Source organism: Sabethes cyaneus, chromosome 3 (genome assembly GCF_943734655.1).
Source record: "Sabethes cyaneus chromosome 3, idSabCyanKW18_F2, whole genome shotgun sequence".
Taxonomy (NCBI): Eukaryota; Metazoa; Arthropoda; class Insecta; order Diptera; family Culicidae; genus Sabethes; species Sabethes cyaneus.
In genome coordinates, this window is record NC_071355.1 from 54817237 (window position 1) to 54830016 (window position 12780).

A 12780-nucleotide genomic window follows, 5' to 3' on the forward strand; every position below is an offset into this window, starting at 1 on the left:
CTCTAACCATCACTAAAACCTTTCCTGGCCCCAAAAACCTCTACATGCAAATTTTCACGCCGATTGGTTCAGTAGTTTTCGATTCTATAAGGAACATACGGACAGACAGACAGACAGACAGAAATCCTTTTTTATAGGTATAGATAAGAGTCAAATGTGGTCAAATGTTGCTTAGAAAACTCTTGATAGTTTGCTGTCACTACCTCATTTTTTTAAATTTTGCGACTTGGTCCGGTCTGATTTAACACTGACCATATGATATCGCGACAAGCAATCGAGTTGAGCAGGCGAGTCTAGCAGTCGAATCAAGCAGTTGGGACGAACAGTCGAATCGAGCAGTCCAGTCGAGCAATTGAATACAGCAGTCCAGTCGAACAGTTTAATCGAGCAGCAGAATGCTGTCTAGTCAAGCAGTTGAGTCGAATTCAATCGTGCAGTTAAGTCGAACAATCAAATCGAGCAGTCTAATCAACCAATCCAGTCGAGCAGTCTAGTCAACCAGTTGAGCAATCGACAAGTCCAGCAGTCGACCAATGAAGTGACTGAGAATACAACCCATTGCTACGAAAGCATGACGTCCAGTCAGGGGCCTGCTTTTAGTTACCTCTTATGACATCCTGACAGATACCTGGTTTTGGCTACAGACAAGCCTCTTATAGATATAGAAGATAGATATAAGATAGATAGATTGATCATATACATCATGCCACAAATATTCAGTTTATGAATTTATTATAACCTGTGAGTATTTTCACATTGAATCGTTTCCGTGTTTAAAAAATTTACAGACTAATAATTCCGCTCGCTATCTTTGGTTAATTAATGTTTATTTTGTTTATTTGATAAAGTTCATTTACAACGATCTAATTGTCTAATTCTATACAAAAAATGCTTACTTGGTTCGTTAAACTCATAAAACTCTTCAACATCCGTGAATGCGCGAATAAATGCTAAAACAGGTTAATATCCAAACAACGTTCGTTGAAAAATTGGCTGCTGTAACGTCGTATTTCGGAGAGATCTGCTTGAAATACGGAAAGACATTTTTGAATCCAGTAGAATTCCCAAATTAGTGGTAATCGAACAGAATCGGCTGTACCAAGCGATGGAACGTAATCACCTGACATTCTGACACGATAATAACCAGTTTGTTTCAATGGCACCATTCAGCAAACGATATCGGCGAATTTTGTAGACGGAAACAATCTTCTTGCGTTCGCACTATCATGTAAAGTTTTAAATCATCTGCTTAAAACATCCATCCAAAACAAAAACAGCATCTTTGAAATACAAAATGAACAGTAGCGGCCCGACATTGTTACCTTGTGGCTGTGGGACTCCAGATTTGTTAGAGAATGCTCAACCATCAATCTTCACCCGAAGTTTACGCCCGTAAAATGAGATTCTAACCAAACTATTAATTGCCTGACAATACCAAATCGGCACAACTTATGCAACCAAATGCTGTGGTCAATGTTGTCAAACGCCGCCTTTAGGTCTGTATAAACTAAGTCAGCTTGCGCTTTCTCATCCATACTGTGATATAACCTTCGACGCGAAGCTCATTAGGTTTGTCGTAACTGATCGTCTAGACATGAAACCATGTTGATCCTTGGTTATATAATTTTTGGCAGCATCGAGAACTCTCGTACACTTTATAATCTCGAACAATATAGAAACGGCATGAAGCACTGATTTCATAAATCCACTTGCCCCATTTTACCCTATAGGCTCGTGAAGCTACGAAAATTTAAAGCTTCAATATATGGTAACTTAGAAAGTAAAAGTCCCAGAGATTTGCGGTCTTCTGCAAAAACGTGTGTTTTGAGAGCTTGCTTCGATAATTGCCTAGAACATTGTATTCTTGTAAAATGCAACTAACAAAAGCTAAGAATGAAAAATTATTTTTTTAAGAAATTTCAAAGAATATGCCCTATAGTTCAACACTCGATAAAGATAGAAATTTTATTTCTTTCGCAAAGTTGCTTTTTTTTACAATGTTTATAACTTTGTCGCAGAAACTATGTCTATATTTCCCAACACAAAAAAGTTATTTTTTTATTTTTATTATAGTAAGCAATGACTAACTTTTGACAGTTTTATATTAGGGGGGATATTCATACGAACAAAAGTGCTGAAGACCATAAATGATAAAATGAAAGCAAAAGATACTAGGAAAAAAGTTCCACTTTTCGCACTTTTGGAGCACTGTGGAGTGGACGATGCAAAAAGACGATATAAGGCTATGCGTTCGCCTCACACACAGCAACGGCGGCTGCTTGTCTTACGCTTGTGTGAGTGGCGTAAGTGTTGAATGCTATGCTTATCGCTTGCGTGAGCAGGCATCGTTGGCTGCTTGCTCGATTTGCAAATTGACTAGACACTTCCTCACTCCCAAAAATGGGGTTTATGTCATGACCGCGTACAAAGTCATAAAGAAGTAATCTCTGAGTAGTCCAGTGCTCCCAAACATAGCGGCTTAATTTAACCACTTTGAAGGGAACGTCATAGTTTGTACCCTCCTTTCTAGACAAGCAGGGGTGAAAAGGAACTCCGTAGATCTGTGAATCGTGCGACGTTTTTTATATCAACCTCCGGTACTTTTGCGCCCACTAGAAAGTGGATGTACCAGAAGCGTTTTAAAGCCTGGACTCGCTTCTCAGGAGCGGTTCGGCTGAGACCCACAGAGTATGGCGTCTCCTTAACTACTCTGGATTAACCACAAAAAATGGAGGTAATTCACGAATTTCGTAGCACTGAATCCAGAATGCACAGCTCAGGGATAGTTCCCCCAAATATGGCAATAGTAGAAAGAAACTTACCAAATAAATCGTCCTCCGGAATCCTTCGGCATTAGTTAAAACGACCAAAGCAGATTTCCAAAATCATAATCGTGATTCTATTCTTTACGATTCTCCAGTTTATGTGCTTGGCGTGCGAGTGGGATTGAGTCAACCGAACCTTGTTAATCATCTACCACCAAGTACAATCTTAGGACAGGACTCAACGAGGTTTTACTCGGAGTGCACTGAGTGGATTACTTCACAGTCGTTTGTACAGGAGACAGGAGAGCCTCCATCACTGTACTCCCCCACGATGTTTTGAGAATCCGTTAAATACCTCCATTTCTTGCTCTAAAACTAAAAGCGAACCGCGACAAGTTTGTCTTCGTTGTCATCCAATCTGCTACATTAGTTTGAAATCATTAAGAATGCTTATGTCTTGCCAGATCACCATCTAAAATCTTATTATAAGGTTTGAACTTTTTGCGGCCTCTTGCTTTGTTGTTGAAAAAAAGAATATCTAGAATAAAAAGATTGACCTCAAAAATTTTCTGCGAGCGTTACACGTTTACTTTGAATTTTGTTATACTGATTTGAAAAAATATCTGGGTTGGGAAAATTTGGACTTATTTCTTGGCGTTCCTCCAAACAATCATTTTTTCATGAAAATCAAAACTTGAGCTTTTTTAAGCGAAAAAATAGTCGTTATCTGTATCGTATTGTTTTTACGATGTCACCCGTTAGAAGGTTAACAATTTAGGTGAAAGTTTCGCTTGGTAAAGCAGCGATTGATGAATCATTGACAAATGATCGTTAATAATTAAACTTTGTTTTTCAGATTCACATCAGATTCCTTCATTAATACGAATTAAGAACAATATGTATAAGATTTTTCACCTGCAAGAGCATGACATATGATGCTTCTTATGTCCCAGGCAACCAAACCATCCAATTACGGTAACTATGGTAGTAGTTATGCCGGTCTGTATGAACACCCCAAACTTGCCTCTTCTGATAACACGCTAGACTGACGGCAGTAGCGTCAGTGAGCATGGTACAAATAAGACGTTCGCACAAATCTTGTTTCTAAAATAAACTCTAATTAATTATTAATAAACATCTCACCGGTTGAATGACAAAAACGATTCTGGAAGCACTCCTTTTTGTAACGATACAATTTCGCCGTGTTATCTGTGATAAACACGAAAGATTTCTGGCCGCAACTGCAAATATTCTGTAAGACCATTATTTTGGTATCGGTTCGCAGCCTTTACCTTCACGTGCGTCTCACCATCCATGATAATCCATCCGCCGAATTTAGTCAATTCTCAATCGTAAAGCTTTCGAGCACTGACTGCCAAACAACCAAATTGGTCTGCTTAAGCGACCTGTTTGGTTGCTAGCTGGCGGATATCCTATGGAGCGGCGTTTATCCTATGTAGCTAGGCAATTCAAAGGGCCCTAAATAACTATTCGAGACTTCGAGAAGGATTTTATCTTTTAGATCGCACAAAAAATCATGTAGTGTACAGGTACTTTTGTAGGTTATTGCAAATCCGTGTGTTAGAAAATATTTAATAGGATAGTTTTTATGCGGTTTCAGTTCAGACGGTCATTCACCAGATGGGATTGTTTTGTAAAAGCGATATGTGTTGTGTCTTGTCCATTGGATACTCGTAAAAGTTAAGCATTGTATTTTTACGTGGATAGTTTTAATCTGTTTTTGTGAAGGAATCTCTCAATTATGTTGCTGACAGTTTTGAAAAAGTAACTTTATAGACATTATACTAAATACAACTAGAAGCGCAATTAAGCTTTCCGGTCGGTTTATATAGTTATTTACCTGTTTAAACAAACATTTTTTCCAGCTTATTATGATGGCCACCGATGCTTACAGGTTTATCCTGACTTTCCAGATTCCAGTTGAAGTACCCTAATAGTAACGTATCTACTTTGAAAAGTAGATCAATTACGTATATTTCTCACAATTAAGAATACAACGGTTGATTGCTTTCACTCATGTGACCATTTCCAATAAAAGTTTGACGAGAAATTCACTTCCAAGTGTTAATCGAAGATGTTGCTCATAATGATTCAGCACATTTTGACCAAACAATTCTGTCTTATTACAGGCAACAGCAATCGATAAACGTCTATCAGAGCGGACAGGTCTAAAGACAAAGCTCATCATGTCGTTGCGTTTTGTATCAACGCCGTACTACCGCCACTTTCTGCAGGTACAGACTGCCAAAGTAAGAATGGTTTTTCACAAAAGAATAACAAACTTCTGAATAAATTTAATAGTACCGCTTTATTTTTCTATTGTAGATTGCACCGGCGCGTGGTATGGCACGCAGTCCTTACTCGGATCCACGTGGATTCACTTTTACAGATATGAAGAAAAATCCGGCCGTAAGTTTTTCACTTTATACTTCTTTAAATGATATCGCTCAACAAGTGTATTATCGCGTGAAACATTGTTTAATTATAAGCTAGACCGTTACACTACTAGACGCACTGAGGCTGCTTAGGTTTAAACTGTTTATCCTAGAGGCTGCAAAGCGACAGATCTCGTTTCCTTCTAACTTTGGTCGCCCTACAAAAAGGTCGTCCAGTAGGTGACGTTCAGTATGAAAAATGAAAACGGAAAGAAAAAGCGCGAAAACTTGTCGATGCACAGGGCCGTCTCCCGGCCGTGGCAGAACGTATCGTACTGCGGTATATCGGACGATCGATGCGTTTTGTTGAAACCGTTCTTATTGTTGAAGTCGATCGCCTCCGACAGGTCCTCGTCCGAGTAACCCTTCATCGCCTTGGTCGCAACCGGGCCCATATAGTTGTTAACCACCGCGAATTCCATGAGCGACAGAAAGACGAACACCGAACAGGACGACATCCAGACGTCGATGGCCTTCACGTAGGAAACCGGTGGTAGCGATTGTTGTGATTGCGTGTTTTGGGTAGCTGTGTCGAGAGAAGGAAAAAATTGGTTTTATACTTCAAGTGGAAGAAATTGGATTCAAGCATCCCCAGTTAGGTAAAATAAGCATGACTAACAGGTATGGCATGATCACTTTTACTCAATTTTGATTCATTTGAGAGTACCGTCTTATCAAAGCAGAATTTGGAAAAGTTGCATATAGAGCATTTGTAGAACTAGTTACTATCTACAATATTGCTGAATAAAGTTTTGCTGTATCTTTTGTATTTTGGCCTTCCAGTTGGCCTCGATGTATGATGCTGGCCTAGAAAGCCAGTCGTCGTATGATCGAATCTCAGCTGGGAGAGGCTGTTGGAATCAATAAGATTGTAGCAACTGGCCCTGCACTTGTCCTGTATTCTAACAGCTGGCTGCGAAATCTGTCATATAAGAACAGAAGGTTAAGTTTCGGTGACGGAATGCAGCACCTAGGCTTTGCTTTGCTTTTGCCTTTTATCTTTTGTATCTACAAAACTACAATGCTGCTATCCCGTTGGTAGCCAGGTGAACATTCAAATTCTACTTGGCTGAGACGATACAGTCAAATGAATCAAAATTGAGTAAAAGTGATCATATCATGCCCGATTACTAATGCAATACAAACACCATAAGCCTTAATTAATTTCAAATGCTACTTAAAAATCTTTTGGTAAAATATATGGCTATTTTACTACTAACCCTCTCAAAATACAGACAATAGCGGGCATTCACGTAGCGCCTGCTAAGTTGCGTATACGACGTATTCCATGTACATACGGCCACTATTTGTATACGAGTCCCAGTAATGTGAGAGAAAGCAGTGTTGGCATTATTCAAAGGTAGAGTGAACGAATGAACAGAAAATTGGAATTTTCATTCCCTTTTTTTAGAGGAGACGCAAAGAGAATCTCTCATTCGCACATTGGACCTTTTGACATGTTGCTCGTGATGGATGCGTTCTGCGTAAACCAAAACCGCGTTAATTCCGAAATTCGCGTAGAAAGCGACTTCAGTGTAATTCAAAGTGGCCAGATTTTTTTTGATGAATGCGGGACATATTGAATGGCTTATTTGCTTAACCGGTTCGGTAGTAAAGATGGGATCATTTAGAAATTGCCACTGCATTTTGCCGATAGCGGCGCTCCCAATGGCCAAGGATGCTAGCTTTTGGTAGCGTTGTGTTATTTGTAAACAGTTCTGCTCGGTACGTTTTTTTTCGCAGTTCAAAGGTAACGTGGTATCGAGATATTCATCATGCAGATGGAGACATGAAAGTAATTGTGTGCGGTCATCTGCAGAATCCATCAGCGTCGTTTTGAGAGCTGGCGGGACTGACGGATTATCCTAAAAGAGCTGTAGTGTGAGTAATTGAGGGGTGCAAGGAAACTCTCAGGGCTGTCCACAAGGCGCAGGCCAGACGTTGGAGTTGAACTCTTGATCGTCAACATTCGGAAAGTCAAGGCTGATCTCAGCTCACGGATTGTGCTTTAGTGAAAAAACTGAATACTGACCACTGTACTGTACGGCGAATTTGTCTGGGAATGGCTACAAGTGTTACCGAGCAGGCGGGAAGCCCAACAGGAGCCTCAAGCAATAAACAAAGGCTAGAATGCGGTCTCGTAGGCTGTGCGACCGGGTGGGGACAAAACGCGATGCATGTGTCCGACTCGATGATCAATAAGCTTCAAAGAAGGCCGATTTCAGCCGAACCCAGCGATTAAATTCTTCATGCTGTGGCTCACGGTAGGGTTTGTAGCAGATTCGTGATTAATTTTGTGGATGGGTTCGTGATAAAAGATCATGACTTGGCAAGGGATCTGTTTCTTTGGCATCCGTGTGAAAACCAATGTTTTGTGACGGATAAGAATTCGAAAATACGCAGGGGTAGGTGCCTCACCACACCAGGCGGATTTTGCCCTTCATAAAGTCCAATGATAGCCTGCTGCAGTTTCAGCATGCATGCTACAATGGACAATTAACTTCAGTTTATCTCAAACGAGCGAAGTCCCCGGGTTCGTCCAGTATTAAAATACTGAAAGATAAGGAAGCGAAAGCTGAAGATGAAGAGAACAGTTCGAGGTGCCGGCTGGCCGAGCCGTGACTGAGGAGTGTGCACCGGCTGACGAGCGGTGTTAGCAATAGGTTTTTTCATGCAATGTAACATAATTTCCTATGTTTCTTCCTTAGGAACGGTTTCGATTAAAAAATTAATCAATGCGGGACACTTTCCGGGACGCTTAGTAATCCGGAATAAGCCATCCAAATCCGGGACAGTCCCGCATAATCCGGGACGTCTGGTGAGCCTTGTGTAATTCCATTATTATTGGATCTGTCATCCAATAAAACACTGCACAGTGTGGAGTTTTTCGATAAAAGGTCCTTTATGTCAGTATCTTCAAATACTGCTGGACTACATTCAATTTTTTGTTGTCCAAAGAAAGATATCTTTTAAGGCTTCCAGGTGTGGTCTTTGTTCACTACTCGCGTCTGTTTCTAGCAGGTTTTGCCAAATGAATATTATTTTATCCTACTTTCCTTGGAGTACAGAGAAGTATCTATCTTCTATCTATCTATATATACAAACACCTTATCTGTAGCCAATACAAGGGGCGCCATATATTTTCGTGGTAACAATCGCCCACATTTAGCAAAGACTCAAATCAATCATACAATTGCATTTAAGACGAGCAAAAGTAACGTAGTTGCCCCTCATTGAGTTACACAGTGTACCTACGATATGCTCTCAATTAGAGAATCAGACGCGTGGTGACGCACACGGGTTACAGCTAGTTGATTAATAGCGCTTTCTAAAAAAGCTCAAGCACCCACACTAGCGAACACGAAATACGCGTATTTGCCTCATAATATTTTGCCTCATTTTGGGGAAGAGCTGGTGCCTGTTTTCTCATTTTCAAACACCAACACACACATAAATGGAAAGGTCTATAATCCTGAAATCCGTCGGGAAACATCCAAGCTGTTTTCGCCAAAAAAAGCTATTTTTACGTGTATTACGATGGAATTGTGTTGATTGCGGTAATAATAGTCATTTTACCCTAATTTTTTAGTAAATGTCGTGAAAATTAGGGTAAAATAATCTTTATTCACCAACACTATATCATGAACAAACACTAAACTGTTTGAAACCGTATAAAAAATTCTTCTGATGAAAAAATTGAATTTAGATTAGCGGAATCCCGACATATTTCCCATGTATATGTATTTGTGTTCATTCCAATCCTTTCTGCTCCACGGCTGGTGTACCTTTACCTACTTTTATCTCCATAATTTTCTGCGGAGAGTATTAATTTCAATGGGAAAGCAGATAAAGTGACCGGATTTTTTAGATATCGTACCTCGAATGTCAATCGCTGCTCGCCTCTAGCGCAATATAGATCATTACACGGGAGCTCCTGACCACACTTTTTTGACAGCACTTGGTGGTTTGTTTACTTGGTGTTAAAGTTTGAATTGAGTTTTCTATCTTTGTCCGGCAAATAATGATAAAAAAAATATAGTTTTTATTTAAGAGAAAATGCCTTAAGGCTTGTTCGCGACAAAATCTGGACTCCTCAATTTTGCAATAAAACAAATTTGCTAGAAGTTTAATCCATGAAACAATTTTATATCATTTATGTGTGTATCGTTAATAATTATCAAACAAATTAATATTACTTATTTGGTTTGCATGAAAAATTGGCGAACTATGGAATTTACCCTTGCCATGAGGGTCAGTGCAGACTTATTGGCATCCAATTTAGCTGCGTTTGTCCAAGATATTCGAAATTTATCTACAGTTGTTACTTGTTGTTTGTGCTGGGACAGCTCTCTCTTCACCAAAGCCCAATACCGCTCGATGGGGCGTAACTCTGGACAGTTAGATGGATTCGCCTCCTTCGGTACAATATGGACTCCATTAGCATCAGACCATTCCAAAACATCTTTGGCGTAGTGACAGGATGCCAAATCAGGCCAAAACAGAGAGGGTACATCATGGCTGTGTAGGAACGGTAACAATCGTTTCTGCAGGCATTCTTCATCGTATATTTCCTTGTTAACCGTTCCCGTAGTGATGTAACTTTTGCTTGCTCGACCACAGCTGCATATGGCCTGCCATACTAAATATTTTTTGGGGAACTTGGCTTTCTTCTTTGTCCTAAAGTGCTCTGCAACGCGTTTCATGGCAGTGTAAAAAGATCAGGAAGCTGTTTCAAGTCTTCTAGGACATACGTTTCATCGTCCATCATAACGCATGGAAACTTCGTCAAATATTCGCGATAAAGCTTACGAGCGCGTGTTTTGGACGTCGTATTTTGCTTGTCATTACGGTTTGGCACAGTCCTCACCTTGAAAGACTTCATGCCTTGTCGTTGCTTAGAAGTGTGCACGAATGTTGGCGACATTTTTATTTTACGAGTAATGGTACGTACAGGAAGATCTGGTCTCCTCCGTAATATTCGTGTTACCTTCGCATCGTGGTGGTGGTTCCTCAGATCCGTTTTTGTTTCACTTCCCTTCTTCCCAGCTGTTGTCAAGCGAGTATCGAACGATTTTAAAACACTGTGAACAGTGCTTGGAGGACATCCACGCTTTTTGGCAAGTTTTCTTAACGAGAGATCGGGATTTTCATTGCGACCGCACACAATTGCTTTTCGCACCTGCTCTTCTTTCAACGCCATTTTACGCTGAGCGCGCGTAATATAAACAAGTGTTATATTTTCAAAAAGAACAGACATATATCTATTTGTAGCGTTAGAAATATTTAAGATTTTCAAAATGCTATCTTTCTCGATCGCGCCAACGCTGTTTGATGTTTGCGCTGCTTCGGCATTAAACTTGGCGCACGTGTTCCTTGACATAAAAGAATCAGCGCCCTAGGTGGGGGTATGAAAATATCCACGCTTGTCCACGGAAGGGGGGGAGGGGGTATGGAAAGTGTCCACGTGGACAAGATTTTTTTCCTACAAAAAATAGAAACTAAAAACATTGTCCATTGATCAGTGATTGTTTTTGAGCTTAAATAAAATTTTATCTTCTGAGGCATATGTTGACCTGCGTTAGTACACGTAGATGTTGACTGCCTAGCCTCGATGAATCCACGAATATTGCACCGCTTGCACCAAATGTGGATTGCATTTTGCCTCAAAATCAAATACAGCTCGCCACAAAAAAGGGCATCCATGGGCAACGTATTTCCAAAAGGATTCGCCTTCAGAAAATTTTACGAATCACATCGTGTCGGAAAGATCTTGTGTTGTGTTAAAGTAGACGTCCAAGCTGAGGTGCTCTGGTTAGACAAAGATACTCTGGACAAAGAAGAATCGTCAAGCGAAAGTTAAGCTGAAACGGACTTTCTAGCAGTCGATAATAATAATTTGCAGTAGAACAAGAATTAGGATCCAAACACCTTGCATACGGATTTTAAGACGCTGAGGAAAATTGAAGAAAAAACCATGGAAAAACTCAAATTTCCGCAACGATTAAAAATTCGTATGCATTGTGTCGGTGCCTTTAGACTGGAGTTTCCTTTCACATAAACTTTTTCAATAAATATTGCATAAATGAAGTTGAAAATAAAATTTACAAAAATGTAAAAATGTCCACGTGGACAAACAGGGGAGGGGGTGGGGGTTGAGCAAATGTCCACACTTGTCCACGGAGGGGGACGGGGGGGTTGAAAATTGGTATTTTTCTGTCCACGTGATATCTGGATGTCCTTTAATTATAAAATTTAAGCTGCATAGCTTAAAGCAGCTAAACCCTTTATTACTATCAATGATTACTGATTGAAATTTGCAAATTAAACATTTACCTAACGTCAGCAGTGACGTTACACCGAGCGTAACGCGGGCCGGAATGGCTTCCGGTTTGATCCAGAACGATATCCACGACATGACGACGATCAGCGCGGACGGTATGTACGTGTGGAACAGATGGTAACCCAACCGCCGGCGCAGGTTGAACACCACCGCCAGGCAGGTGAAGTTCCCGGTCGAATACTCGATCGTACAGTCCGTGGTGTAGTTGTTACTGATGTCCAGTTGCGGCAGCTCAATCTCCGGATTCACCACCAGCGGGTCGGTCATATTCCAGATAAAAACCAGATCCTGCACCGTATGGGATACTGCTCGTTGTGTTTTTTTGAGCGGGATGTCGAACATCGAAGGATAGGGTTGGGAAGAAAATAAATAGGAAAACGTGAAAATGATTGCCACTGGTTGTTATGCTATGTTGAATAAATTAAAATTTTAACATTAACGGAAAGTACAGAGGAACAGTGTTTTCGTTGGTTGGTTTACGTATTTGACACGAAAAAATAGTCGGAGAAAAATGAATTGCTAAACATGCATCCGCTTCAATCTGCATTGTGCGTTTCGTTATCTACAACAACAGAAATGTACAAAAAAAGTTAGTATATCTGCTCTTCTAGGAAAGTTCTTCCGAACATAAAACGTTGCACTAGGGACATGGAATAATACTAGATCACTGAAACGAAAGCAAAAGGGGGAAGGATAAACTTAGGTTCTACCGTAAGATATAAAAACCGTTATACTTACATGAATTATGGTACATTACAGAGCGTTGCAAACTACTACTGGTAAATGAGAATAGTTATAGAGATGAGTGAACACAAACGGTGCGAGCGATGATGCTCCAAACAGCCACTAACATGGAAGATATTATAGTTATACTAGTAGGATAAAGTAACATGAATGAATGCGTATGTACGACAAGCGGAAGAAAATAACTAACTACTCGGTTTGTTTTGCTTTAGTTATCTACCAATACTTTATTTCAACTTCAAACATTTTATGAGAATATCGAGTTCCTGTAGTTATTGTTGTTCTTGTTTTGCTGTTCCAGAGTATCAATATTCACATACACATTCACATTCTTGCAATGTGATTTTTCTTTTGTTTCTGTCTCAACTAAAACGATTGAAAAAAACGCAAAACCCAATCAGGCATCCTACTACAAGTGGTGGTGGTTACGTGGGATTCAAAAATTCAATCATGACTCACCCGGGGTGCCAGTTAC

At 40.1% G+C, this 12780-nt stretch overlaps 1 protein-coding gene across 1 annotated transcript; it reads right to left on the reverse strand.

Annotated features, from left to right (window-relative positions):
• Positions 1 to 5379: 5379 nt before the first annotated feature.
• On the reverse strand, positions 5380 to 11858 carry LOC128744385 (glycine receptor subunit alpha-2-like). Its single transcript, XM_053841365.1, has 2 exons — positions 11555 to 11858; positions 5380 to 5747 (listed from the first exon to the last, which is right to left on the reverse strand). The coding sequence occupies exons 1-2, from the start codon at positions 11826 to 11828 to the stop codon at positions 5380 to 5382; spliced, it is 642 nt and encodes a 213-aa protein (XP_053697340.1). The 5' UTR covers positions 11829 to 11858.
• Between the last annotated feature and the right edge of the window lie 922 nt (positions 11859 to 12780).